The 26978-nt window shown below is 48.8% G+C and overlaps 2 protein-coding genes and 2 long non-coding RNA genes across 6 annotated transcripts; 2 read left to right on the top strand and 2 right to left on the bottom strand.

Moving 5' to 3' along the window:
* The first annotated feature begins 2455 nt into the window (after window positions 1–2455).
* On the top strand, window positions 2456–4230 carry LAMTOR5 (late endosomal/lysosomal adaptor, MAPK and MTOR activator 5). The gene is made up of 4 exons (XM_074925560.1): window positions 2456–2553; window positions 2700–2761; window positions 3267–3384; window positions 3876–4230. The coding sequence occupies exons 1-4, from the start codon at window positions 2519–2521 to the stop codon at window positions 3934–3936; spliced, it is 276 nt and encodes a 91-aa protein (XP_074781661.1). The 5' UTR covers window positions 2456–2518; the 3' UTR covers window positions 3937–4230.
* Window positions 4231–6172: 1942 nt separating this feature from the next.
* Window positions 6173–18282, top strand: SLC16A4 (solute carrier family 16 member 4). 3 transcript variants are annotated; one of them, XM_074925326.1, is made up of 8 exons: window positions 6173–6330; window positions 6842–6948; window positions 8510–8642; window positions 9832–9993; window positions 10519–11067; window positions 12310–12521; window positions 13300–13393; window positions 17491–18282. In XM_074925326.1, exons 1-8 carry the CDS (start codon window positions 6315–6317, stop codon window positions 17643–17645), a joined length of 1428 nt encoding a protein of 475 aa, XP_074781427.1. In that variant the 5' UTR covers window positions 6173–6314; the 3' UTR covers window positions 17646–18282. The 3 variants fall into 3 exon arrangements, with proteins under 3 accessions (XP_074781427.1, XP_074781428.1, XP_074781429.1); XM_074925327.1 differs by lacking the exon at window positions 17491–18282 and adding an exon at window positions 9206–9349 and having other exon boundaries at window positions 12310–13392; XM_074925328.1 differs by lacking the exons at window positions 6173–6330; window positions 6842–6948; window positions 8510–8642; window positions 9832–9993 and having other exon boundaries at window positions 10430–11067; window positions 17491–18276.
* LOC141969482 (uncharacterized) lies at window positions 12420–17493 on the bottom strand. The gene is made up of 3 exons (XR_012635065.1): window positions 16169–17493; window positions 15246–15374; window positions 12420–12518 (listed from the first exon to the last, which is right to left on the bottom strand). It is a non-coding gene; the product is annotated as an uncharacterized LOC141969482 (long non-coding RNA).
* On the bottom strand, window positions 18197–26881 carry LOC141969483 (uncharacterized). Its single transcript, XR_012635066.1, has 3 exons — window positions 26265–26881; window positions 20085–20188; window positions 18197–18300 (listed from the first exon to the last, which is right to left on the bottom strand). It is a non-coding gene; the product is annotated as an uncharacterized LOC141969483 (long non-coding RNA).
* Between the last annotated feature and the right edge of the window lie 97 nt (window positions 26882–26978).

Here is a 26978-nt window from a genome sequence, read left to right as displayed (position 1 = left end):
AGGAAATAAAACTCTGTTTTCCCAAAAAGATAAAGCTGGGTTTGCAATTCTGACCTAGCAAGCAGAATTTTTTTCAGCCCTGGATTGCTAAATACCATTCCCGTGAAATCAGGGCCCCCCCACCATTATGAATTTTGCCCCTTCTGGCTTTTCACACTGAGGAATAAACATCCCTGAGCCTGATTTTGGGGCTGCTCTCTCTCAGATCCGGTCCATGAGGGCAAATTAGGGACCAAGAGCGGGGAGGGTATTCATCCCCGGGGGAGAAACATGGCTTGAGGTGATGGGCTGGGATTTGAAATATGGGTTTGATTGGAGCCACGTGGTTTAATTGGGCTTTTCTGTTGAATTTCTTTTGAAGACTATCAGTCTGGAGCTAAATCGTCTATTTAATTAGTTAAAAATAGCCCCGGCATTTCCCTGCCCAAAGACCAGCACTTCTTTTGATGTGGCAGCTGTTCTACTGCTTCACTAAAGTCTCCTCCACCTGGGCTTCAATTAATTAATCCCAACTCTTCCAAAAATTCCTCCTTCCAGAAGTCTTGCAGCCGGGAATGGCTCAGGAACAGTCGTTTCAGGGAGGTTTCCTTGTGAAGGTGCTGACAGGACAGGGAGGATGCAGCCCCCGGCCTTCATAGGGTATATCTGTATTTTTGTCCTGTGTTGCTTCCTAGCAGGTGGGGGGAAAAAAAAAAAAGACAAAAAAAGGCAATATAAATCCAAGCCATCCCATCGGGGTGGGATGCAGGGGGGAGCCCCTGGGCAGTCAGGATCAGGGCTCTCAGTGCTGTCTGAGAGAGCTCCCAGCTCGACCAAGGAGAAAGAAAAATAAAATGAAAAATAAAAAATGCTGTTGCACTTCACTTTCCCCATCAATAACATTTTAATTTTCCAACCTGACAAGCCAAGATCTATAGCCAGGCGCAGTCAGGAATGGCTTCAGCCAGCACCTTATTAGCATCACTGCGCTTTGCGATGCACCCACCATAAATTACCTCCTACTCTCTGCTGTCAGCGGGGCTGCTTTTGGGGGGGGCTCCTTGCAGGAAAGCTGGGCTGAGCATCACTTTTAACACCTCTCTGCCCCATGGGAACTGGATGGGGGTCCTGACCCCTCTGGCACTGTATGCACCCGTCCAGCATGGCCCTTCTTGCTGTAAATATTGGGCTCCAGTCCCTGTCCCTGTGTCCCCACATCTCTGTGTCCCCCAACTCGCATCCCCTGCTGTGGCCCAGCTGTGAGAAGATGCTCTGGCTGGAGCGGGTGTGCATGGGCACCGCCATTCAAACACCACTTGAATTTTATTTTGCTGTGCTAAACTTCAGTGGGGAGTGGGGAGGGAGGGAAACACAAATAAACCATGCTCAGGAGTATGAAGGTGGAGAAAAGGGATGGAAAAAACCCCAAAGCCAAGAACCTCAACTGTACCACCCGCTCTGTGTACAGAGAGGGCTGTTTTGGGGGGTAAGGGGGTGCAGGGCCTGGATTTGCAGGTAACCCCCCCCAAAAGTCCAGAGAAGGCAACGGAGCTGGGGCAGGGTCTGGAGCACAGGTCTGCTGGGGAGCAGCTGGGGGAACTGGGGGGGTTCAGTCTGGAGCAGAGGAGGCTGAGGGGAGACCTCCTGGCCCTCTGCAACTCCCTGCCAGGAGGGGGCAGAGAGGGGGGATGAGTCTCTGGAGCCAAGGAGCCAGCGCCAGGCCCCGAGGGAATGGCCTCAAGCTGCCCAGGGCAGGGTCAGGCTGGCTCTGAGGAAGGATTTCTGTGCAGAAGGGGCTGTTGGGCGTTGGAATGGGCTGCCCAGGGCAGGGGGGAGTCCCCGGGATCCCTGGAGGGGTTGAAGAGTCGGGCTGAGCCAGCGCTGAGGGATCTGGGGGAGTTGGGAAGGGTCAGGGTGAGGTTCAGGGTTGGGCTGGAGGAGCTTCAAGGGCTTTTCCACCCTTGAGGATTCCAGAATTCTGCGACATTACAGAGAGGCTGGGGCTGGGCTCTTCTCACAGGGAATTAGTGACAGAACAAGAGGGAACGGCTTTAAACTGCAACAGGGGAGGTTTAGGCTGGACATGAGGAAAAATATGTTTCCCAGCAAGAGTGGTCAGAGAGTGGCACAGGCTGCCCAGGGAGGGGGGAGTCCCCATCCCTGGGGGGGTTTAAGGGCCGTTGGGATGAGCTGTGGGGGGATGTGGGGTAGGGGAGAACTTTGTAGAGTCGGGCTGAGGGTTGGACTCGGTGATCCCGAGGGGCTTTTCCAACCTGAACGGTTCTGGGACTCTGTGTGAGCCTGCAGCGGCCGCTTCACCGCACGGAGCTCGGGGCGGCCCCCAGGGCCGGGGGGGCAGAGCGGTGGGAGCTCTTGGGGCTCTACCCGGGACACCCGCAATGGGGCCGGGCCGGCGCCTCCGCGCAGCGAGCGAGGCCTTTTGGCCCCGCGGGGCCGCCGTCTCCGCGGGTCACGTGGGTGACGCCGCTGCCAGGAGCGGCCGGGGAGGGCGGAAGTGGGGGGTGAGGGGCCCGGCGGCATGGAGGGGACGCTGGAGCAGCACCTGGAGGACACGTACGGGCTGGGGGGGACACACGGGGGACGGGGCCGGGCTGGCCGTGCCCCAGCGGGGCCGCGGGGTGGGGGTGAGGGGGGAGCTGGGCCTAGGCCGGCCCGAGGCCGACCCGGCGCTGACCGCCGCCGTTTCCTCCCCCCCGCAGCATGAAGAGCCCGGCCGTGGTGGGCGTCCTCTGCACCGACTCCCAGGGCCTCAACCTGGGCTGTAAGTAACGGAGCACCGCCGGGGACGGGGCGCGGGGGGCACCCGGCCCTGCCCAGTCCCGCTGGGGACTCCTGGCGGTTGGGGGGCACCGGGCCCTGCCCTGCTGGAGCCCTCCGCCGTTTGGGGGTCACGGGGCCTTGTCCTGCACGGGACCCCACACTTAGGGGACACCGGGCCCTGCCCTATTCTAGCCTTCCCCCGCACCTTGGGGTGGCCCCAAGGGCCCTCCACCAGCACCCACCTGCAGCACGGTATTTAGTTCCCCCCCACACCCCTCCCTTCCTCCCTCCACTTCCCCACGCACTGGAGGAAGCCCAGCTCTTTCTGCCACTTACATTCGTCCTCTTCAGTGGTTTGAGAGCAACAATTTGGGGAGACGCTGTGTCAGCCCGGAGGGGAGGCAGAGGGGACCAGCCCGGAGCAGCCCCCCTCTTGGCCCCCGGGCGGGGGGTGGGCTGCCTCACACCAACGTGTGGCTTTGGCCAACGTCTCCCCCCTCTCGCAGGCCGAGGAACCCTCTCGGATGAACATGCCGGCGTCATCTCCGTCCTTGCCCAGCAGGCAGCCAAGCTCACCTCCGACCCGACCGATACGCCTGTGGTGTGCCTGGAGTCAGACAGCGGGTGAGTTTCCAGCCTGGGTGGTGCCACTTTTTACCCCATTTGCTTTCCCCTCCCAGCAGTAGGACTCTCCCAAGAGTCAGATCCCTAGAGCCACTCTCCTCAGCTTGAGCTAAACTGGCAGACAGGGAGAAGCCCCACCTCTGAAGCCATGGGGGGAAGGTAGTTGCTACCATAAGCATGTGAATTCATTAGATTAATGGGAGCTCAAGAAGCAGGAACTGTAAAAGCAGTAGGAAACCTTTCAGGGGGTGGTGGTTACTGCAGCTCTATACTTCTTCCACCCTGGGGATCCCCACAGATAATGAAACCTGTGCTGTAGCCAGTCAGACTGCTCCAGCACTCCATAGGAGGAGGCAGAAGAGATCCAGCACCCAACAGCTCTAGCTCAGCACTGGGGGTTGCTGCAGCCACTGAATGATCCATTTTCCTACCCCTGTCAGCTCCTCCTCACCACAGCTGGCTTCTCAACTGCCTCAGCACTTTTCTTCTAGGAATATCATGATCCAGAAGCACGACAGCATCACTGTAGCAGTGCACAAGCTGGCGTCCTGACCCTCAGGAACCTGCGCAGCACTCCACTCCTGCCTCACTGGACAACCACTCTCCTCTGCTGCTCCAGCGCGGGACGTGCTTGTAGTACCAAACCTGGGCTGAAGGCTCTCCCTCTCCACTTAACAGCTTCTGTGCAGCTCTCGGGGTCTCCAACTCACATTTTAGCACTTGTACTGCTGAGGATGAAACGTGGGTCACTCACCAAGCTTGTGTAATGATCAGATACTACAAGGTGTATGTGTGTGCGTGGCCTTATTTGTTGGAGAAAACAATAAATTACCTGCAAAAACGTGACTTTGCTTCTCTCTGCTCCAGCTGTGAAAACTGTCCCCATTGCTTTGCCTTGTTTGCAAAGCCAAGCCATGCAACTTTGGGATGAGTCTCTTTAATGAAGTAACAAGCGCCAGGCCCCGAGGGAATGGCCTCAAGCTGCCCAGGGCAGGGTCAGGCTGGCTCTGAGGAAGGATTTCTGTGCAGAAGGGGCTGTTGGGCGTTGGAATGGGCTGCCCAGGGCAGGGGGGAGTCCCCGGGATCCCTGGAGGGGTTGAAGAGTCGGGCTGAGCCAGCACTGAGGGATCCGGGGCAGTTGGGAACGGTCAGGGGGAGGGTCATGGTGGCACTGGGGGAGCTTCAAGGGCTTTTCCACTGAGATGATTCTGGGGCTCTGTAACTTCTACTCCCTTCATGAGTGTTTCTCTCAAGAAGAATAGTACACAAAGACTTGAATTAATGAAGGTTCCTCCAGTAGTAAAGGTTAAAACGCTTGCCGAGGAATTTCTCTTCGGAAATGTTTAGCCTCCTCTAGTTAAACGTTCTGTGAGAGTTACTTGCTTACTCTGCCTTGGAGTGAAGTTCAAACCTATCCGTGCTGGCCCTGCCTGCGCTGCCTGATTCCTGCGTGAGCTGGAAATGGATGTTGACAACATCCTCACAAATCCAGACCTCTCTCCCTCTTACAGATCCGAGCAGTTGAAATCCTGTGACAAGGCTCTCCCCTTGAAAAACTGCTACATCCAAATGCTTCTTATGTGTAAGGGAGGAAAAAGGAGCTGGCCTGCAGCTGTCCTCATGCGTGAAGTGGAAGAGAAGCTTCAAAGCCAAGCATGAGCTAAAAAATGGGGCTGGGTCAGAGATAAGACGACATTCACGCTGCTTTGACTTTCCTACTAGGAGCAGCCCTATTGATCAGCAACGTTCGCAGTCGTTGCTGAAACAGGCAGTCAGGAGGAGCCTGCCCTGCGTGGCCAGGCTCCTGCCGAGGTCAGTGTTAATTCTGGCCACAGCAGCAGGAGTTAGTGTGTCCAAGCTCTGCGGTGGTCTTGAAGGGTCCCTCTTCTCCCCTCTCCCTGACAGCCCATGGAGCTGGGAGCAGCTTGAGCCAGAGCGTTTCCTCCCAGACATCCGACAGCTCCAAGTGCAGATGCTGCACCAGATGCTGCTGCTGCCGCCAGCACCCCCAGCTCCCCTCCTGACGAGCCCCCTTTCCTTCAAGCCCTTAAACCATGCTCACCACAAAAACTATTCCACTTAAATAAAAGCTTAACGCACTCATTAAAAGTCCTGCTCTAGGGAACGCTCCTCCATAGGCTCTGGCATAGCCTGGGCCCCTCCAGTAAGACGCAGCATTGCCTTCTCTGCCAAGGGACGGGAGCAGAGATTGGTATCACAATCCTACAATTTTATCTGACCTCAGGAATGCTGATTGGGGTGACAGGTCAGCCAAAGCAGGGGGAGGAAGCGTGAGGGCTGTATTTACCCGGGAGTTTGTGCATATTTACAATAGAGGCACGGAGCCAACACAAATCCTGCTCCGCTCAAGGGCTGCGGCAGCACAGCTGCTCTGCTCCAGCTGCCGACCATCTTAGCTGGAAAATCTCAAGCTTCTCAGACTATCCCCTCCTAAATGACGCAGTTTCCTGGGCCAAGGGCCGTGCAGCAGAGGCAGGGCAGGCAGGGCTCTGCTCCCCTGCAGCCGCCAGCAGCCTTAGGCTTGGCTTCAGTCCCCCAATGCCACCTACCGCTCTGCTCAATGTCTGGCAAGACCCAGGGCTTTTCCTGGAGCTGTAACCCTTGCAGGCTTCCCCCCTTCTTTATTCCCAACAGGATTTCTGCTCTGAAAGCCCCAGGTTTTCCTGCTCCCGGCTGGGGAAGGGGAGGGACTCCTGGCCTTGGGGCCCCGCAAGCTGGGCTCTGCCTCCAGGGAGGAGGAGGAGGAAGACGAGCTCCATGTCCCGCTTCGGGGTTCATCGTTCTCACCGGAGGCGAATGAAGGACCAGACTTCAGGGTGCCAAGTCAGGAAGGGGGGGATTTAGTCTCTGGAACTAATGAAGAGACGATTCCTCTTTACAGTCGACTGTTTCAGGGAGGATTTTCCAGCATGCAGCAGCAAGGCGGTAAGGAAAAGTTTCGGGTTCATCAGCTGGTCTAGGGTCCAGCTGCTCCCCTGGGCAGGATCCTGCCACTGCCAGAGGTGCAGGACAGGCAAGAGGATGGGAGGGAGATAATCAGAGAAGGATGGTGCAGGAGAGCACAGTGATGGATACAGATAGACAGTGACCCCCCAACTTCTGGCACAAACCAACCAAACTATCCGCTCTAAAGCAGCAGTATGATGCTTATCACTTAACATCCCTTAAAGCTGAAGTGGTTACAATAATTTGGTGGGAGAGAGAAAGGGTATTAAACTGTTTTACAGGGACAGGCAGTTAACTGAACATCTGTTGGCAAAAAGGTTGGTAAAAGCTTCACCCACTCTCAAAAGCTTTTGCCAGCTGAATGCAAAATACTGGTGCCTACCTCATTAACAGCCAAGGAGTTACGGGTTCAAAGGCAGCTGATGCCTTCACAGGAACAGTTTAATTGAAACAGAAAGGTGTTAATATATCCTGAAATTCTCATTTCCAGGGGAAAGGAAAGAGGAAGAGATGGAGGCTCTGGCAGCTGGGAAGAGCCCAGGCACCGAAGCTGCGGACAGAGGGTGGGCATGGGGAGTGGTGTTTCACTTCTTCCTGGTAAGCAGAGAACAAATTCAACTGAACCCTCCTGGTGCTGGGGCGAAGAGAAAGTCTTGAGTCTCACTCAGAGCAGAGGTCAGGGCAGGCTGAGCCCACCAAGCTATGGGCAATAATCAGTCGTGCCAAGTGCCATCACCCGTTTCACTGGGGGCTGAGCAGAGAGACAAACCTTCCCCTAGGAAACGCCACCCAAAAACATCGCAGTGATGTAAATGAGGTGCCCAAACTGCAGCCCAGGGCCAACAGGCAGCTTGTAACGATGACTTTTCCCTACTCATACACACCACCACTGGGACATCAAACGCCAAAGGGGTGTCTTGTACCTTCGGGAAAGGTGAGATCCCATCTTGGGGCAGCGCAAGACTGGAGCTGAGATGGGTCACCAGGGACCGACTGCAGGAGCAGCACAGGTGCAGGCAACACACACACACTCAGTTACTGTCCCTCAGGAGGACCATGCACCTCCACACCACTTAAAGGCACCGATTCTCCATGCTACAGGCTTTAATACCACACACCATCTTCTCATCAGTGATGAAGACAACGCCATCTCCCAGCTAGGAAAGCTGGGAGGTGCAGGAAAGCTTTCCCCTCTTCCCCTCCAGTTGGAACTCGCTGCCAATCATTAACCACCCGCTACAAGGGAGGAGAGAGGGAGTTAAAATTAAGGACATAAACTGTCCTTTGCCCCCAGGGCAAGCCTGTGAAACTGGCTTTCCCCAGGGCAAGCCTGGGAAACTGCACCAGCTAATGTCCATCCCTGCTCCACTCAACACCTCATCAACTCCTAGTGATCTTCAGTAGTGCTGAGACCCATGTAGATTATTTTTTAGTATTAAAAAATAACTTACAGAGCAAAAAAAACCCTACAATAGTCAGCTTCTAGTATTACTTTGTTCCTTTCCTTTGGAAAAGCTGGTTTGCACAGAAAGTTTTATTTTTGAATCCCAGAATCATCTCAATTAGAAAAGCCCTTGAAGCTCCCCCAGTGCCACCATGACCCTCCCCCTGACCGTTCCCAACTGCCCCAGATCCCTCAGCGCTGGCTCAGCCCGACTCTTCAACCCCTCCAGGGATCCCGGGGACTCCCCCCTGCCCTGGGCAGCCCATTCCAACGCCCAACAGCCCCTTCTGCACAGAAATCCTTCCTCAGAGCCAGCCTGACCCTGCCCTGGGCAGCTTGAGGCCATTCCCTCGGGGCCTGGCGCTGGGGCCTTGGCTCCAGAGACTCATCCCCCCTCTCTGCCCCCTCCTGGCAGGGAGTTGCAGAGGGCCAGGAGGTCTCCCCTCAGCCTCCTCTTCTCCAGACTGAACTCCCCCAGTTCCCCCAGCCGCTCCCCAGCAGACCTGTGTTCCAGGAGGGTCTGTTAAGATGAAACTGCAGTGTGGCCACCACCAGTCCACCCTGCTGATACTCCTCCAACACACACACCACCAGTTAATGTGTCCCAGTTTGTTTCTCCCACAACACAACAAATTATTCATGCAAAGCACAAGGCAAAGCTTTTCCTCCTGCCTGACCCCTGTGGCATCTCACCTCCATCTGCTTCCAATTCAGGTCAACGTACTCGTGATAGGGATGCTCAAGACCTTTGGGATCTTCTTCGTGGCTTTTCAAGAGGAGGTGGGGGGCTCCTCCGAGCAAGTCAGCTGGATTGGCTCCATCATGTCCTCCCTGCGCTTCTTAGGAGGTGAGCTGGCATCCGCAGGGATTGGGGCAGCACTTCAACTTCAAACCCATTTGGTTTGCCTCGAGGGGCACCGAGGATGCTCTGCGGATCCCATTTCCATCCCAGGCTGCTGCAAGCTGGACACGGCTGCTACCCACACGTGTCTTTGCAGGAACGTAGTCCAAGGGGATCGTGTGTGTCACAACACGTCACTGTAGTAGGTTTCTTACATACATTCAGAGCAAAGTCTCACTCCTAACACCAATATTATTTTATCCAAGTAAGCCAGCTGCTGAATAATTCACAGCCACATTAGGAAGCAGGCTCAGGACACCTGAAAGTTTGGGTTTTGACTCCTTCCCCTGCCCCGTTCCCTGAGCTCACAGGGTATCAGGGAAGGTCTCTTGGCCACTCTCCTCAATATTCACCCATCCCAAATTTCTTGTCCCCCCCCTCCCTCCCAAGGTGGCACATGGACCACTCCCCAGGGCACCAGATGCAACAACACCAGTACAAGTGCCCGAGCCCTGCAAAGCAGCATTTGTCATATTCAGCCCAGGATTTCTCCTTCCTTTCCCTTCCAGCCCCACTCGTGGCCATGGTCTGCAGGAGGCTGGGTGAGCGGCCGACCTCCATCATCGGGGCTGGCCTGGTCGGAGGGGGCTGCCTGCTCAGCACCCAGGCCACCAGCGTCCCCTTCCTCTGCGTCTCCATGGGACTTCTTCTGGGTGAGCAGCCTTGCGACTCTCAGTCAGGCAGAGATTTTCCTGTGCACGATGAGTAAAAGCAGCTCCTTTAACATTAAACCAGGCAGATCCTTTAATACTAAAGCATCCCCAGCTCCTTTCTATGAGATGATGTGTGAAACCCCAAAGCTTCATGCTCAGGAGTGTAACATACCAATTGCAGCATGCTAGTTCCAACTAACTTTGCTTTTTTTCTGGATCCAACACGAATCGTGTCCTTTTAACATCCCTTACTAGAAGTGCACAGCCTCAAACCCCCCAGATACTAAATATCATGCATGAAATCTTGCTCTCCACTGACTGCAACAGCAGAAGTCCCCCCACTTTCAGCCCACGAACCTGCAGAGCAGCTCCACTATGGGGACAGCAAGCTTGAGGTGGCATGACTTTGAATCCCTAAAGCTCACGATATGAAACAATCACTTCTTGGGCACAGATATCTTAATTTCTCTCTCTTCTTGCAGGTATGGGGTTTGCTTGCCTTTACCAAGCAGCCGCGGTGATGACAGCCAAGCGCTGCAGGACTCGGCTGGCTTTCTCCAACGCCATCGCCCGCTCCGGGATGGGGCTGACATTTCTAATAGCGCCCTTCACTCAACTTCTGATCGACTTGTATGGCTGGCAAGGTGAGCACATCTCCCGTTTATTCAAATTCAGCAGCATTAAGAGGGCATTTGAGGATATCTGGGCAGGATAAGAGGCTCTTTTTAAAATTTAAAACTGGATGCACCGAGGAACAACTCTGCCTCTTCTAGGATAGTTTGGGGACTTTGTTAATGATTAAGCACTTAATCAGTCATTAAAGTTAAGTCAGAGACAAAACAGAGATCTCAGAAACCAAAACTGAAAATCCTGACTTTTACTGCACTGTTTCAGGCCATCCTGAAGGTTCATCAATGACTTCTAATGAGGGAAAACAAAACAACCTCCCAAATCCCAGAGGTAGCCCTGGATTTGTTGCCTGCATCACAGCAAAAGGGCCTCCCACCTAGAAAAATGGGAATAAAAATTCCTATAAGATATCTTCTCCTTATGGCAAAGCTTTCTCCATTTTCAGTGCAAACTACACCCTGTTCTAGAAAGATCATTTCCTACTGCTCTTCCCTTCCCACACCCAGAAAAAAAAAAAAGCATCTTCTGTCTTCCCTCAGGTACTCTGCTGATTTTTGGAGGCATCATGCTAAACCTCGTGCCTTCCAGCATGCTGCTGCGACCCGTCAGCACCCAGCTGCCTCAGTGCTCCTCTGCTAAAAATCAAAACTGTGGGGCTTTAACAGCAAAGAAGGATTCAGAAGCCCTCGATGGATGCTTAGATGAAACCACTCACAGGGAAATACAGCACCGCAGTGCACAGGTCCTTCCCCCCACGGAGGGACTCAGAATGTCCCATGGCAGAGATGTCTCCGGGGCAGTAAATACACCTGCTTGGGAAAGGCTCCAGAAACCCCCCACGGACAGCTGCTCGCCAGAAACAGCCACCGAGGCCAAGAGAAGCTACAAATCCCTTCCACCGACCGAAAAAGAAAATTCACAGCCTCTCCTCGACTTCTCCCCACTAAAGGATCCCATCTTCTGCATTTTCACGTGGTCTTTTTTGTTCAGCCACTTGGCCTACTTCGTGCCCATCTTCCACCTGGTAGCACGAGCCAGGACGCTGGGCATAAGCAGCATGGATGCCTCTTACCTCATTTCAGTGGCTGGTAGGCAAAAGAATCTTTTAAATCCATTTATAATTACAATGATACCAAAATAGGAAAGAAAAGCAACACAAATCTTGCCAAGAAATAGTCCCAAATATGTCCTAGAATAAATCTTCATGGAAGAGGTTTAGCTCACAGCCCTTAACCCCCTTCTGTATATATAGCGTTGCCTTCTGTACATGTACAAAGTCGCTCTCACATGGTGGGTGGTTCTCTCAACCTAAGCTAGATGATCCCCCATCCACGCTGCACCAAACAAACACAAGTTTCCAATTACATAGGTGCTATCTGTCCTCCTAAAGCCTTCCCACCACGATCCCTGCTTTACTTAAACCCAGAAGCCACAGAAATCCAGAGTCACTCAGCATTCAAAGACCTCCAGTTTGACCCAGGAATGTGTGCAGAGAGAGAAAAATTTAAAAAACCCCACATTAACTTGGATCTAGCCATGTGGATTTGGCACATTCACATCCAAGGGGGCAAAAAACAACCCACCCCCCCAAAAAAAAAACAAGAACATGCCTGATTATAAACAGGGATTAACACTAAAGTCGCATTGGGTTAAGAAAGCAGCTCCAACCTCAGTCATCATAAAATATTTTATTGTTCAAAAATAAATTTTACTTCTACACTGCTGTATAGTATTTAGAAATTATGTATGCTGTCAAGGCATCCAGAAGTAGGAGGGACACAGTGGTCAGCAAGATACTAGCTGACACTGAGCACTCCTCTGATCTTTAGTTCATAAGAACATATTGAGAAATTTAAAAACTGAGTATTGAAAGTTTGCTGAGCCTTTAAAAAATACCGGGATTCTGTCCTTTTTTGCTTCTTTATAAAAATTAAAATCTCATAAGCATATTTCTTAATATTCTGCTGCTTCTCTATCTTGAAAAAGAGATCAAACAACAAGCTTATCTCTCCTATTTTTACTGAAGGGCATTTCAGAGTCTTCCGCTGAGTGCACAGCCCTTAATTGAATTTTTAAAGACCACTTTGGTGCACCCACAGGCACTTGGCAATAGCAGGCACCAAGGTAAAAGAGGGGGGGGGGGGGAAGCATGAATTTTACAACAGCTTAAAAATGCCTTCCTGTAACTTCCCAGCATTTCAGCCCTTTGTGGTCACGTTTTTACAGCAAGCAGCAGGTGGATTTGAGATGAGTTTCAGAACAACGCAGTGCAAAATAGCAAAAAAAAAAAAGTCTTCTTTGAGGCTTCAGTGACCTCTTCTTCTCCCCAGGCATCACAGAGACTGTCAGTCAGCTGCTCTCGGGCTGGGTCGCCGACCAGAACTGGACCAAGAAATATCACTACCACGTGGCTTACCTTGTCCTCGGCGGCATCACTAACCTGCTCTGTCCTCTGGCCACCACCTTCCCGTTACTCATGACCTATGCAGTGGCCTTCGCCATTTTCTGTGGTGGGTTCATGGCTCTGGTCCTCCCTGTGCTGGTGAGTAGGATTTTTCATTAAAAAAATAAAAGTAGTATTTGACATTTCCAACAGCATTCCAAAATTATCCCAAAATCCTTTCATAAAGCTGAATTACCCTGGGTTGTTGCAGACCTGCATGAGCAGGCTTCTCCCCTCCAGCCTTCCCAGTCCAAGCCACTGGAGAGCCCCAAATCTCCTCTCCAATTCACTTACTGGTATCCACAGCCCAGATGCAACAGAAGCACTGAGAATTTGTTGCATATTTTTAATGACCTTGCCCTGCTAATTGCCTTCCACATCCTTCTTTCTGAAGGAGATTGCTCCAGCTCAAAGGAAGTGAATGGATTCATCCTGGTCCCCACCTCACTAAGGCTACAATGGAGGGTTGTGCATATCTGCTCCCAGTCCTGGAATGATCCGTAACACGCACAGACCAGTTACAGCAGGATCCAGACAGGGAGGCATCGTTAGAATCTGGCATTTCTTTCTGGGAAGGAATTCAGAGTTTAAAAGACTTTCCTCAAAGTCTTAGCATTTAGTTTTGGGAGATGCCCAAGCAGCTGGAAGGCAGAGAAGCATCTCACATCCCAGTAATTTCCGTGCTGGCCTTAAGGAGGCGACCGGATTCCAGGCTGGATCAGACCTAGAGGTGCAAAGTCTTTTCAGAACTGCAGCTGAAGAGGAAACTCCCCAGGAAAAAAAAAAAAAAAAAAAAAAAAAGCAAAACACAAAACGCCTTGTGCTTGCGCATTCACATGAACTTAGTCAATAATTACCCATTTTGTTTTACAAACAGGTAGATCTAGTGGGTGTGGAAAAACTCCACAGCTACTTGGGGTTTGCTGCCTTCTTTGCTGGGATAGCAGCTATCGGTGGACCTCCTCTAGCAGGTAATCTTATCTTATGTATAATATATACCCACTGCAGACATCCCGTGATAAAACATGCTGTTGGTTCACTCTCCTAACCCATATGCATCCAAGGATAGTTTTTCTGTCCAAGTGGAGAAAAAAACCCCCTATATTTCAGAAATTTATCTTTATACACAGGCAATATTTTGCTCACGAATTTGCAAAACCCAACTAGCAGTTTGGAAAATAGCTGCATGGATAAAAGGAGTCTAAACTCCATGTGCACATTGTAACCCTGACGACAGCAGAAGAGCAACGACCACATTACTGTGGATTTTCCCCCCAACAGAGCATTATAACCCTGAACTTGGGACAGGGGGACCAGAGGGGAGACAAGGAGAGGAAGGTAAAGCAAGGACAGGCTCAGCAGCAGTCCCACCAAGCAGAGACATGGAAACATAAAGAGAAGTGTCAGTAATCTCTTGTTTTGAAGAAGATTACACAGCTCAGCCACAAGAGTTCTTGGGCCCAAAGATAAGGAGGATGCAAAGTCTTTCCTCTACTCCCTCTGCCAGAAAACCAAGCCACTTTTGAGTATCTGGCAGATTTCAAGTGCTTAGAAGTGAATCTCCAGTCTCTGCTTACAAGCAAGGGACTTGTTCACCTCCAAACATCTGGGCCAGGACAAAGCTCTTCCTTTCCCTGATGACCCTGGAGCCATATCTCATAGCTGGAAACAGGATCTGAGCTCTTCCTAGGTCCTCATGATGCAAACAAACTCGAAAAAGCTGCAAGGTCAAATATCAGCGTGAACAATGTCCTGTCACTCACCGAGCAAACATTTCCTGAATAAAACCTGGCAACTTGTTCTTCATTTATTGCTTCCTGCCCTCCGTTATCAGCTGCCCCATGCCTGCAGAGGCCCTTTGCTCAGAGCTGCTGAGGATTCTGTAGGTATCAGCTCCATGCAAAGTTTCAGCAATGCTGCTGTGCTGCGTGTACGTGAAAAAAATTGATTTCCCTAATCAATATTTCTAGGTTGGTAAAACTCTGTATATGGATGCAATTTCAAGCAACTAAAGGATTTCACTGACAGCGTGCTTTACACTGTCACGATGATACATAGCCCGTATCGATAAGATCTCTTCTGCTGATAGAAGATGTATGTCCACCAGAAAGCAATTCCTGTACAAGCATCACAGTAAATTCCCCGACACAGTAACATACAGGATGGAAAGAGCTAAATAACTTGGCTACCTCTTATCCATGCACCATATGTGCTAAGATAGCAGTTACACTTCCATCCACTTCCAATATATTTTCGCTAATTGGAAGCCTTTTGCTTTCTGAAAGTGCCAACCACTCACCATGTGAACAGTTCTGGATTTTGTAAAGCAAGCAGGTTTCCTGCAAAAAGCCTTCCACAGAAATCAGTCTTCTTAATACTGCTGGGATAAGTAAAGGCCAAATAAAGCCAAGAAGCAAAACTCTCACTGATGTATCTCACTGTAGGCAGAGCAAGGGGGAAACAATTCAGAGTTCAGGATCTAGATTTGTGATCCAAGATAAATTCTGCCATATTCTCTTCCAATATAGCTGTATTAAGTGTGAAAATCAGCAGCTCCTGGTCATACTCAGTTAACTCTAAGTGTTCCAAAGCATTTGCTTTTAGCATTTAAATCCTGTTCTGTATTCTGCAATGTGAGACTCTGGGGTTTAGTGTTCCTGACCTGCTTAAAGCCTTGACTTTAGAATCACAATTTTATAAAACTCAAGTATTTTTATTTTACATAGTGAAACCCAAAGCACAATGAGAACTGCAAAGGTTAAAAATGCCTGTTTTGCGTACTAGAACAGAGCCTAATCACAATGCAGTGAAAAGGTGACTTACCTGCAAAGCTGTTTAACTGAAAGCCCTTAAATCCAGAGGCAGACAGCCCGACTGAAAGCCCAGGGTGAAAAGTTTGAAGGCTCCTTCACAGCTCCTCAACTGCCAGCACTGCTGGGTGCTTCTGCCACGCTGACAAAAACCAAAACAGAACAAGACAGAACAAACATTATTTTGGCAAGCTGCAAACAAGCTAAGGGGAGAAAGAGTAGATTTTATTTCCCTAAGCAGTACAAGTCAGTAACTCAAACTGCAAAAGAAATAAATCAAACCATGTAATCCAAAATTAGGAAAGAGATTCCAGCAACCAGCACACAAACACCAGCCTCAGCAAATTTAGGTGGTGAAAGGGGAGAGGATGGAGTCATCTGAAAGCTGTGCTGGCGTGTGCTCTCATCATTTTATCTGCATCTTCACACTAGGCATTGCTACTTCAAGCATCAGGAATAAACAAAACTTCTGATTATAGACCAGCAGCACAATTTAAACAGCCTGACCACAGCCTGCAGCATGAGCATGTGCCATGGATGTTTAGTTTGTGCCACTTAAGTGCCAGGGATTTACCTGCACTGCTTACAAAACCGCTGCTTTGCTGAAGTTTGCCCACTGAGCTTCTAACTTAGGTTTCTGCAGCAGGAATAATTTTTTTCTGGATGGGGAGCAGGGGCACAGACACTGTTGTGTTTTAAAAGGCTGGGGTGATCACTGTGTTGCTGGAAAGGAGGCAATGCTGGTCTTGCAGTGCCACACCCACCCCCCCCCCCCCCCAAAAAAAAAAATTATCCTGAAGGATATTTAAAAATTAATTACAATAAATCCGAGCTCAACTGGAGCACTCTGTCCTGTACATCTTACAAACGACTACATTAGCATCCCTTCTCCTCTCCAAATCCCAGAGTCTTTCAGACAGCAAAACCAGATCCCACCTTCGAGAACAAACCACTGCACAAAAACATCAGGGTCACGGGAGAGCCACACACACCACCGAGTCCATCACCACGGGATCCTCATTTCCGACAGCAAGCTCCGTCTTCGCCCGCGCCGTGGCTCACACGATATCCCTGAGAAAAACCCCAGAGCTGAAACTCCTCCTGAGAAAGGCACAAGCCAACAGAAACTGAAACTGGGGTAGTGCAAAGCAGCCTGCAGTCTTTCCTCTGTTTTACAAAACCTTCCTGCAGCCATGTAAATCTACAGTAGGGAAAAATGTCAGCACCTCTGGTTTGTCACAGATCCCCAAATTTTACCAGCACTGTTTCCTTCCCTACTCAGAGCCACGGCACTCACAGGTAACAGTGACAGCAATGCTTCCGAGCAGCTGAAACTGAGGTGTCTGAGGACTATATTATTTGCCTTCCTAACCAGAACTGGTGTTAAGAACACCAGATTTGGGCCATTTGTGTAAATCATGCAAGTCCACAGATGTCACCGGAGGAATTGTATTTTACACCAGCAGTAGATCTGGCTCAGCTGCTCACCCACCTCGGACACTCAACCATCCCATGCCAGATTTGGGAGTACATTATGGTTTTAATGACATGCAGCAGCAACTCCCATCACTTTGTATATTTTAGATTCAAACAGAGGAATTACCCAGCTTTAAAATGAGTGCCTAGACACGAGATCATATGCCATAATTAAACAAAACACTTCAGGGTCATTTTAAAAGGTGACCTGTCTCCTCGCAGATTCCTGAGCCTTTATGGAATTTATGTTTTCCTTTTAAGTGCTCACAAAGCTACTTTTAAGCAAGTTCACTTCAAGCTCCTGGCCTGGGGTCTCTTATATTGGACAGGTTGTATTAAATTGGGTCTGCTCACAAGAAGGCAAGGCTGGAGGATCTGGAGTTTGCAGCCCAGATGTTGCAAACACCAGCACATGCGAGTCCCGTGGGATCTTTCATCTGCCGCAGCAGCTATGATACTTTTGGCCCACTTACTTAAGCAGGAAAAAAAAGCCAGGGATTAAATTCAATGAAATTAAACCCCACGTCCACTAAAAGGATCAGGAGAAGTTAGCTTTGGGAAGAACGACCTGCAGGTTTGCCTGTTATACCAACAGCAATAGTCCTAACTGTCTATGTATCGCTGCACAGCAGCCGGCATATGAAGAGTTAAGATAATTTAAAGAAAATATCTGAGGAATTCTTAAATGAGAACACACATCCTTTGCTTCCCGCCCACCTCCCAAAATGATTTTTTCAGTGAGAAAAATCCAACAGCTTTAATAACAATCTTTTCTCCTGCAGGGTGGCTGTATGACTACACCCAGACATATGTCTGCTCCTTCCTCTTTGCTGGAGCCTGTGCTCTCATCTCACCTATTTCTTTCTTCTTCGAGCCCTCGGCCCAGAAATGGAAGCTAAAAAAAGCCAACCTGAACACCGGCCCCAGGCTTGGCTGAAGCCATTCTACAGTGGAAATTTTAAAGGATGGTCTTTGATTGCATCCACGGATGGAAAAGCGGTCACCAGCACAGACCCTCTGTACCAAGAAATATGAACAGCAGCAAAAATGAAACGAGGGATTTTTAGATGACACATTCACAGTTTGTATATCTAGATATTTCCCCTGCATGTGTGATTAAAGCCATCTGAGAAATACGTAGTGCAAAGCATTATTTGATGGGAAAAAATAAGTCCCACGGCCCAAACAGACACGGGCTTCACTTTGACATGGCTCCTGAGCCGTGTCTTTCTGCACCTCAGATTTAACCCCGCTGTGTTCAGCCCGACAGCTCAGTCTCTGAGCCGCAGAGCCGCCCCTCCAGCTTTCCTAGCCACTGCCAGAGCACAAAGCTGACTCACCTCTTGGGATGAGGCAGCCAAGGACCTCAAAAGTGCCAAAGCACAGCAGGAGATTTTAGCTTATTCTATTCAGATACGAATAATTAGCCCCGGGGAGCAAGGACAGAGATGGTACAGAGAGAGAAGGATTAAACTTCCATGAGGATACACAAAACAGCCGTTGCACAAAAACCTATTTTTCTGCGAGAAGGATGCTGCGCCGTGGCCACTGCATCTCCCAGGCACGGTGTTATTTGTCACAGCACAGAGGACCTGGAAGCAAAACCAATTCTAATTAAAACCAGTACCACAATACAGCAAACTTAAAGATCATACCCATCTCTCTGACTCCTCTCCCCACCCTCCCAAACATCCAGTGACTCCCTGGGCTTCAGCAAACCCATAAAGGCAGCTCCCAGAGCCACACAGCACTGTTGAGTCTATATTCAACCAGCATCCTATAGATTTAATTTGGATGGGCAAGATATAACACAGCTGCTTTGACTTTCTTTCTGGTAGTGAGGTTGCAATTTTTTGCATTATCATCAGATACTTGAAATTATTACATGTATCTGGGATATCATAAGAGTTTTTTACATACAACCATCCCAACCACTGGCACTATCCTTCTCCCCCCCCCCCCCTTTTTTTTTAAATATTAAACCAACAAGATACTTGTTTCCTCTATAGAAACACTCCTTTAAACTGTCAAACGGGTTATTTCAAGAACAAAGTTAAGTGGTCTATATTTAATAAAAAGCTACAGGACATTACAGTGGTATTAAGGAGCTAAAACGTTGCCACAGGCAAGAAAGCTCCCTCGCAGATAATGGGGCAAATTCAGCAGTTACACAACTACACGACAACAAAGAAACTCAGCGTGCTTAAATGCAGCAAATATTTAGCCTTGAATTTGCAGTAGATGGGAAATATCAGTGCTACTAAGCAGTTAATTTTTCATATGTTGATTCACAGCTTCTCCTAACTCCTGCAGGAATCCGCAGGCAACAAGCGCTTCAGAAATTGTCCTTTTACACCTTAAACACTGCATCAAACACAGTACATGATTCAGGTGTACCAGTTAACACCCTCGAGAGGATCTCTAGTGGGTCGTTTTCTGAGCAACCAGGGTGACTATTTAGATTAAGGCACTGGGAGTTTAAGAGGGGCAAGCAGGACTCTGTAATTTGGCTCAAACCAGTCCTACACTAAGCCTACAGCTGAGACCTTCCGTAGCAGGGATGAAGTTTTTCATTTGTAAATTTGAGTTTTCACCTCTTGAAACATTACCCTTCTGCTCTCCTACCGAACAAATTAAACACTACCAGCAGCATTGGGTTGCTGCTGTAATAGAAACTATGGATTCAGGTTTTCCAATCCAAAAAGCTTAAAAAAAGCCCTCTTATTCTGCACCTCCCTAACACATTCTTGAGCTCTGTAGTGCTTTTCGCTAAGAGACCCAGCAACCAAAGCCACACAGGGACAAAGAAGAGACAACACACCACATCCTCACCACGCTGCTTTTGCTCTACACAATTTATAGCACCTATCCCCATGCTCTAATCTCTTCCTCTCTCCGTAAATAAAGCCACTCTGCTCAACACCGTCCTCCTTTCAACATAAGCCCCGCTACATTTTCACCTCTTTTGCCACCAAGAAACAACTTGCAGTGGGATGCGGTGTCCACACCTCCTATCCCATCTGCTCCAACAAATGGGCTTCCTTTAAAAGCTCCACGTTTTTAAGGAGAGTCCTCCCCTGTCCTCTCCATCTGACAAATATATGCCACCAATTCCTTATCCTTGTTTAGAAAAATGGGTCTCCCAAGTGCTTGCACCCTCTGTTTCCTTCTGCAAAGGAGCAAATAGCTCAGGAGCTTCCATTTCCTGCAGCAACTTACCCCACAGATGGGCACCAACAGTCATTATTTGCCCAGAAAATAATTCTGCACAGGCAAAGTACCTTTCTCTAGCCCTAATTACCTCTTATCTATGAAAAGAGGTTAAGGAAACCAGTCCACATGAGAAACTCTTCCCAGCTGCCCTGCACAGTCCTACCATCAGGCTGGGAGCTGGGAGAAGAGTCTTCAAGCCTTTGCAACCAGGCAGGCTCAGGATAACATCTGGTGGTCAGACACGCTGCTCTCCTCTCACACCTTTTGCTGAGAAGGCAAGCACAGAACAGATGTTTCAGTTTTCCTCACAGCTCTAAAGACTAAAGCCATTTATTTACTTGCAAAATACACACAACACATGCATTACGAGAAACAAACAGCCAGGACGATGGGAACATCTGCCCAGAGGAAGATTTTTTTCATCCCATTGAAGTCATCTTGCAAATAACTTCATAAAGCCAGTTTTGCATAGTAAAGAGCATCACATGCTGTTTGGATAAATGCAAGAGCAGGGTTTGCTGGGACACAAATGAGTTTAAAAGCTGTAATCTCTTAGGCCGACTAGCAAATCCCCGTCGTGCCTGCTCCCTTACTCAACCACAGAATACAGGGTAGAGAAAACGAGCAGCAATGGCTTAATAATGATCTTCAGCGTGAAAAATGCTTTGCTTAAATGCAGTGCCCTCCCAGTCCTGGGAAAGCAGCAGCCCGACAGCAGAGGACTGGATTCCCTTGTGCTTTCCAGCTCACATATACTCCTCAAGCATCAAGTCTGCACTTTGTATTGGAAAGAAATTGCTAACAACCTCCTAGAGAACTTTCCAAGAAAATAATTTAACTTGCAGTAAATAAAAAAACCCTTGTAAAACTAATGACAGCCTCAGCACTCTGTCTTGAGTCACTTGGTGTAACATTTCCTGTCCCAAATTCATCTCTTGCACGTGCGATGCCTGGGGTAACGTGCTATGGGAAGCTGCACAGCACTTGTATCCCGATGAGAAACCTCATTTGGAAGCATTTTAACAAAGATTCATGGGTTTAAAAACCTTCTAAAGCTCATGCCAGGAAGATGGTGCAGAGAAAGCGAACGCTAAAGTTCTCTCCAAATGATCCAGAGTTCGCTGGCAAAGCATCCAGGTGACAAAAGGCTTTTTACAAGAAGCCCAAGCAAACAGCCTCCAATTTTCACTGTATCCCAACAGAAACCTGTCACAACACCCCATGAGACTTTGGGGAAAAAAAACCAAAAACAAAAACCAACCAACAACAACAAAAAAACCCCAAAACATAACTTCATTTTAGATAAAAAGTTTTCTGAGTACTGATGGACAGGGGACTGTTACTCTGAATCCTGATTAATTTTAGCACCTCAAGATTAAGAAAACAAGAAGAAAACATGGAATTGGTTTCTCCAACAAGACACTGCAGCACACGCTGCTGCAGGTAAGGATTAGTTACTCCTGGGTTTGTTTAACCCAAACAACTTGGCTGCCAGGCTACCATCCTTCCTGGGAGTTAGAGGGAAGAAAAATGCTTTTCTGTCATTATTCAGTGATTTATTCCCAGGTATAATCCTGCAAGGCAGCTCTGGGAGCTCTCACCAAAAGCAGAGCCAGCAGTAACACAAGAGCACTGGGACTTTGCTGCCATCTCAGCCCTCCCAGAAGAGCCCAGCCATTCTGTCACCCGTTGGGACCCGCTCCCAGCATCTGTGCCAGGGACTGATTTACAGGGTGGGCACCTGCTGGACCTTAATGCCCACTTCCACTGATTTTACATAAGCCGGGATAAAAAGCTGCTAAAACTCAGCTTGGGTCTATCAAACCTATGGAACTCAGTGCAATTGGAGTTCACACCAAGAAGCATGCTGCGTAAGTCCTTAACTCACACTGGAATTATATTATTATTTTATACAGTCATTGTACGCCTCTGAGGGCTCTTGCTATCAGCTGCAGGTTCCCCTTCCTTGACTTGTATTTGTGAAAACCTGCTCTGGGTCACTGAAAGTCAGGGTAGAGATTTTAAAACATGGATTTAGTCATTCCAAAATAAACCTCTCTCCCTGCCTCAAGCTTTCCGCAGTCAGCCTCTCCTTTCAAAAAAAAAAATTAATCTAGTAAAAACCAAAGCTGGGACTTTGCTACCACTCCTCTCTGATGCCGACAACAGATAAACCTAGGCATTAAATACAGAGAAAGTTGGACCTGACATTTATCACATAACAAGCTACAATCTTTATTTTGCAATAAAATCCCCTCCAAGGGCTGGGCTGGAATCATTTCAGTTGTTTCTCCGACGTGCACGAGCTCTGGGTGAGCCCAGAGAGCTGACCAGGAATCATGCAGCCACTCGGAGACCCGAGACCAGGTGAGGGCCAAGAAGTTTTGGGTTTAACCCATCACCTGGGATCTCACATTGACCCCTTCTTGGCACCTCGCGTGCTTTACGCACAAAACCAGCAAGACTTCTCGCCTACGGCGATACTGCGAGAAACACCAGTTTTGCAGGACACTCATTAACCACAGGGGTGTGTGTGTGTGGGGGGGGAAATCTACATTAATTCAAATTTTAAAGGAGAACAAGAAGCTTTTTCAGGGCTGCGGCAGGCACAGGTTTGGGGTTTGGGCGGAGGTACACAACACACCCCAAATGAGGTGCTCCAGCTACCAACCCTCCTGAGGTTTCTGCTTTTACCTTAAGCCACAGGAAGAAAACACAAAACGATTTAAAATAGCTGGGTAAGGATATGACAACACGGTCTTCCAGCAACAGGAAACAAGGCTGTTCTTCCTTCACCCGCTTGTTTGGCAGATACTGTGTGCGGTTTCGACTGTTTACTTGCCCTTACACACGCTGATAACAGCAGCGCTTGGCTCTTTTTTTGGTGCTTGTTTCCCCTCTCTGCCTGGAACACATCCCGCAGCTGGGTCTCTCGGCTCAGCTGTGTTTGCAATGCAGAACATTATTAGGCTGAAATTCAGCAAAGCCTGAATTAAAAAGTTTCACTTCCAAGGAGATGAAAGCCTCCACAGGAGGTGGGGAGTTGTTGTGCTTGGGTTTGGGGGTTGGTTTTGTTTTTTTTTTAAATTAAAAAAACACCTTTAAAGGTAGCATAACAATTTTCATTGAGGTTGATGGGAATTTGTCAGCTACCCGAACGACAAAAAATTAAAACAGATGTTTGAGAATGCAGGAGTTTTAGATTTAGTCAAGAGATCCTCATGGAAAAGCTTTCAAGCCTGCAGTACGAGCAAAGGAGATGGGAGCTCTTGCTCACGGCCACAGACAATTTCAGAACTAATTCATGGGTCAAAGTCTCTGCTTCCAAAGCGATACATACTTTGCCTCTAAGTCACCACTGAGCTTTGCAAAACTTTCCCCTACAGATATTTCTCACGTGGGCAAGATAGTGCAAGGATTGCACCCTGGCTCGGGAGAGGTGACTAACATAACACCAATAAATTGATCTCCAACCCCTTAAACCTTCAGTCAAGCAGGGAAAAGAGCTACAACCACACTGGCCAAGGTAAGGGTGGTCACCAGGATGGACTATCCAGGACTGGGCTCTCCCAGCCTCAACCTGCTGCTGGGATGCAAGTCTGCATGCAATGAGGAAAAGCAAAGGCATTTGTTAACAGATACCTGACAGCCAGGAACATGTCGATGCCAGCATGCCTTAGTGCAAGAGCAGAAAGCTGGCCTGGCAGATGTGAAACATGAAGTTCATCTACCCAAGAGGAGCAGCATGAGGAACAACAACATGCCCTCCCTCGCCATGCCCTCCTTGCAAGCCTCAACAACAGCAGCTCGGGTGGTTCAAGAGTTCATCCTGCACCAAACCTCTGCCCAGGCTGGCAATGGTCCTGGCTTCAGAGCTGAAGCACCCAAGGCTGGGCTGCCAATGCTGCAGGCAATGACCAAGAGCAATCCCTCGGCCAAGTGGGCTGCAAACACCACCATGGTCCCCAGGACAACTCCCCTGGAGTGACAACAGGAGCTTAACAACCACCCTCATGAGACCTCGCTGGCTTCCCTCAACTTGAAATCCTTCTACACCCTACGTGTGTCCTCAAGGCATACCTAGAATGTCTAATTTTACAGGCTTGAAACGCAGCACTTGCATACGAAAGGAGATACAGACTGAAGGATCTAAGTGTTCACTTGCTACAAATGGCAGAAATCACAGGGAAATCTGCCAGTTTGGGGCAGGACACTGGATTAAGTTGTGCATGTTGTTAAAAGTCATCTGACCTATCACTGGATCTGGGGACAGGAAATACTGAAGATAGCTAAAAATCTACAGAGCAATCTTCAGCTCCGATTGCAGAACTCAGTGTGAAGGTCAAGGCAGGGGGATAAGTAGATGAAATATCCGTTACCCACAATTAACCTACGGCTCATCCGCTCATCTGTGGAAGCCGACCACGTGCACACACAGCCCATCCTGATCCTGGGACAACAAACACGAGCTCAAACCCAAAAGCATGGGCACAGGAGCTGGGCTGGGAGGTGGCAACTTCTTAACAGCAACACCAGCATGTCTGACAGCACCCATACCTTGATTTTTCAACCACATTTAATTACTACATCCCTGGAGCGGGATACAAAGCACTGACAAAACAGACCTTTGTGCCACCACATACACATTCTCTGCTCCTGCTAGAAGCATCTCTACTCCATCAGCACATGAACAAACACTAGCAGGCTCTTGTTGATCAGCCCCGAGTAACCCATCACACCGAGTGCAGCTGACCGAGTCCTTCAGCAGCTTACTCTGCCTTAAAGAGTTTACTTCACCCAGTCCTCAAGCCAGCTATAATTAAACTCAGTGCCCAGCTACTAGACAATAACTGAAGGAAACACAAGAATCACAAAACCATCAGCCCAAAAGACTTTCCACTCCTCTCCCTGGCCTTTCTGCAGACACCTTGCCCATTCAGCTTGCACCAAAAACACACAGCGAGAGCGTATCCTCAAAGAGCATTTGCCATTTCATAGTAAACTAGCAGCACAAGGCAAACATAAGCTTGTTATTAGCAAAGAGCAGAATCTGGGCCATCTGATGGTTTAAACTTACTTATTAATTCAGCTGCGGCTGGTAAAAGCAGAATTCTAAAAAAACGTGTGAATTCAAATAAGTGGTTCCCTGTCTAATCCACTTGCATCACTTTCTACTGCAGCGCAGTTAATTAAATGGTTCTCTTTATAAATCCACTTTCCCCAGAAGTCTCATTAGCCAAATTAATATGATGCATATAGAGCACTTAACCCTTCCAAGAGAATAGTTTTAACAAAAGCCTGGCTTTACCTGGCAGCTGAAGCATCCCTTTAACCAATTCAGAAGGCAGAGGGACAGACCCAGCACATGAAAAACAATTCGCTATTACAAAGCAACCATAGGAGAATCATCCCACACCACATCCCACGATACCTCCCAGTCTCCGGAATAAATACGTAATGTAAAGGAGAGAAGGAACAACCTCTTTGTTAAATACACAGCGAAATCTGAGGCAGAGAGGCAGACCTCTTCTGGAGCAGCCACAACACAAGTCAAAGCATCCCCAAAAAGTGGTTACCCGAGAGGCTAGCCAGCTTGTCCAAAACACCTCCTTTATTTGGGTTACACTAAGGGATCACTCAGCTCTTGCTGGCATCAACTACCCAGAGTTAAAGAGGTTAAAACACCCTTCCCCAAACCTTATGTACAACACTTCAATTATACCAGATTCAGAGGTCCTATCTCAAAAGAACATGAAATACATTGCAAAAAGTATTGATTTTTAACTACAAACACCAACTTCTAGAAGAAAAGGCAACCCACGTCTCTCCCCTCCCCACTTCCCTACCCTCGTTACCAGCAATATCTCCAATTGCTCCCATTTACAATAAACAGCTTAATTTAAATGCTTACACCAGCATCCCGTAAACACATTGGTATCTTTGCCTAATCATTGGCTTGGCTTTCCATATCAACATATACAAATTATAAACACTGTTCTGGGTAAAAGCAATGTTAATTCAAGCAGTTCATGAAGTCAAAAGAACAGCTTTAGCTTGCCAAGTGGAAAACTCGTCGTTTTACCCACGCGGCATCTTCCCCCAGGTAGGCAGAGAAACCTCACGTTCCTTAACAGGAGCCCCCAAAGCAAACACAGAAGTTACATCGAAGAGTTTCCTCCTTTGTTCCCATCCCCAAAGCGGATGAGAGCAGCACGTCGACCGAAGCAAACACGTTAGTAAAAGTTAGTAGACTGGAGAATCAAGAAAAAAACAATAAAAAGGCGAACAACAAAGCCATCTTCTTTTACATTACAATTCAGTTCAACCTCTTAAACCCCCTTACCTGTTTTAGGGATTTACACAGCTCTTTGCCCCAGGAACAGACACCTTGCCGAGCACAACCATGGCATCCTTTGGTTGAAAGGCACCTGCAGCCTAGCAATGATCCTGCATGGCTGCAGGAGAGCACTAGGTTCGTTATCCACAGGAGGTTAAAAGTATGTCAAGGCAATCAGGGCAAGCTGGCATTTCAAGGTGTCTTCATCTGCATGTCACATTAATTCTAACAGACCAGCAAGCATAACACGAGAGGTTTCTGAAGCCAACGATGCAGCAGTGTTAGCTTCCTCTTGATGTCTGCGGTTGTCAAATGTGCCCCGAAGTCTCCTGCAGCAAACATGGAGTTGTACTCCTGCACTGGAACAGCCTTCCACAGCTCAGGAGCCCCCAATACAGGAGAACGCAGCAACTACAGCACACAACATTTTCAGGCCGCCTCCATTTTTTTCCTCTCACCATCTGTACTACACAGTGAGGCGACTGCAAGCAAACATGCAGTCGTACCTGGGACGCGATCAGGGTGCATGCACATCCGAGGCGTGTGGAACCATTTGCTTCAAAACCGGTCAAAATAAGGCACTGAGACACCAACGCAAAGGTTTTAAATTACCGACTCGCCCTCTCAGGAACTCTTCATCCATTCAGCACTAAACCCATCACTGCATAACTGCTGAAAAGCCCCTGGAGATGGAGGAGCGCCTCACGTATGTCAGGAAAG

The sequence above is a fragment of the Athene noctua genome, chromosome 23 (genome assembly GCF_965140245.1).
Source record: "Athene noctua chromosome 23, bAthNoc1.hap1.1, whole genome shotgun sequence".
Classification (NCBI taxonomy): Eukaryota; Metazoa; Chordata; class Aves; order Strigiformes; family Strigidae; genus Athene; species Athene noctua.
This window is presented reverse-complemented; position numbering and strand designations above follow the sequence as displayed.

Bases quoted from the DNA above. Each gene is read 5' to 3' on its own strand.
- LAMTOR5 (XM_074925560.1), top strand. From the start codon at position 2,519: ATGGAGGGGACGCTGGAGCAGCACCTGGAGGACAC. The intron at 2,554-2,699 runs GTACGGGCTGGG...TCCCCCCCGCAG, and splicing joins GAGCAGCACCTGGAGGACAC to CATGAAGAGCCCGGCCGTGG. The intron at 2,762-3,266 runs GTAAGTAACGGA...CCCCTCTCGCAG, and splicing joins CCAGGGCCTCAACCTGGGCT to GCCGAGGAACCCTCTCGGAT.
- SLC16A4 (XM_074925326.1), top strand. The intron at 11,068-12,309 runs GTAGGCAAAAGA...TCTTCTCCCCAG, and splicing joins TTACCTCATTTCAGTGGCTG to GCATCACAGAGACTGTCAGT. The intron at 12,522-13,299 runs GTGAGTAGGATT...TTTTACAAACAG, and splicing joins CTCTGGTCCTCCCTGTGCTG to GTAGATCTAGTGGGTGTGGA.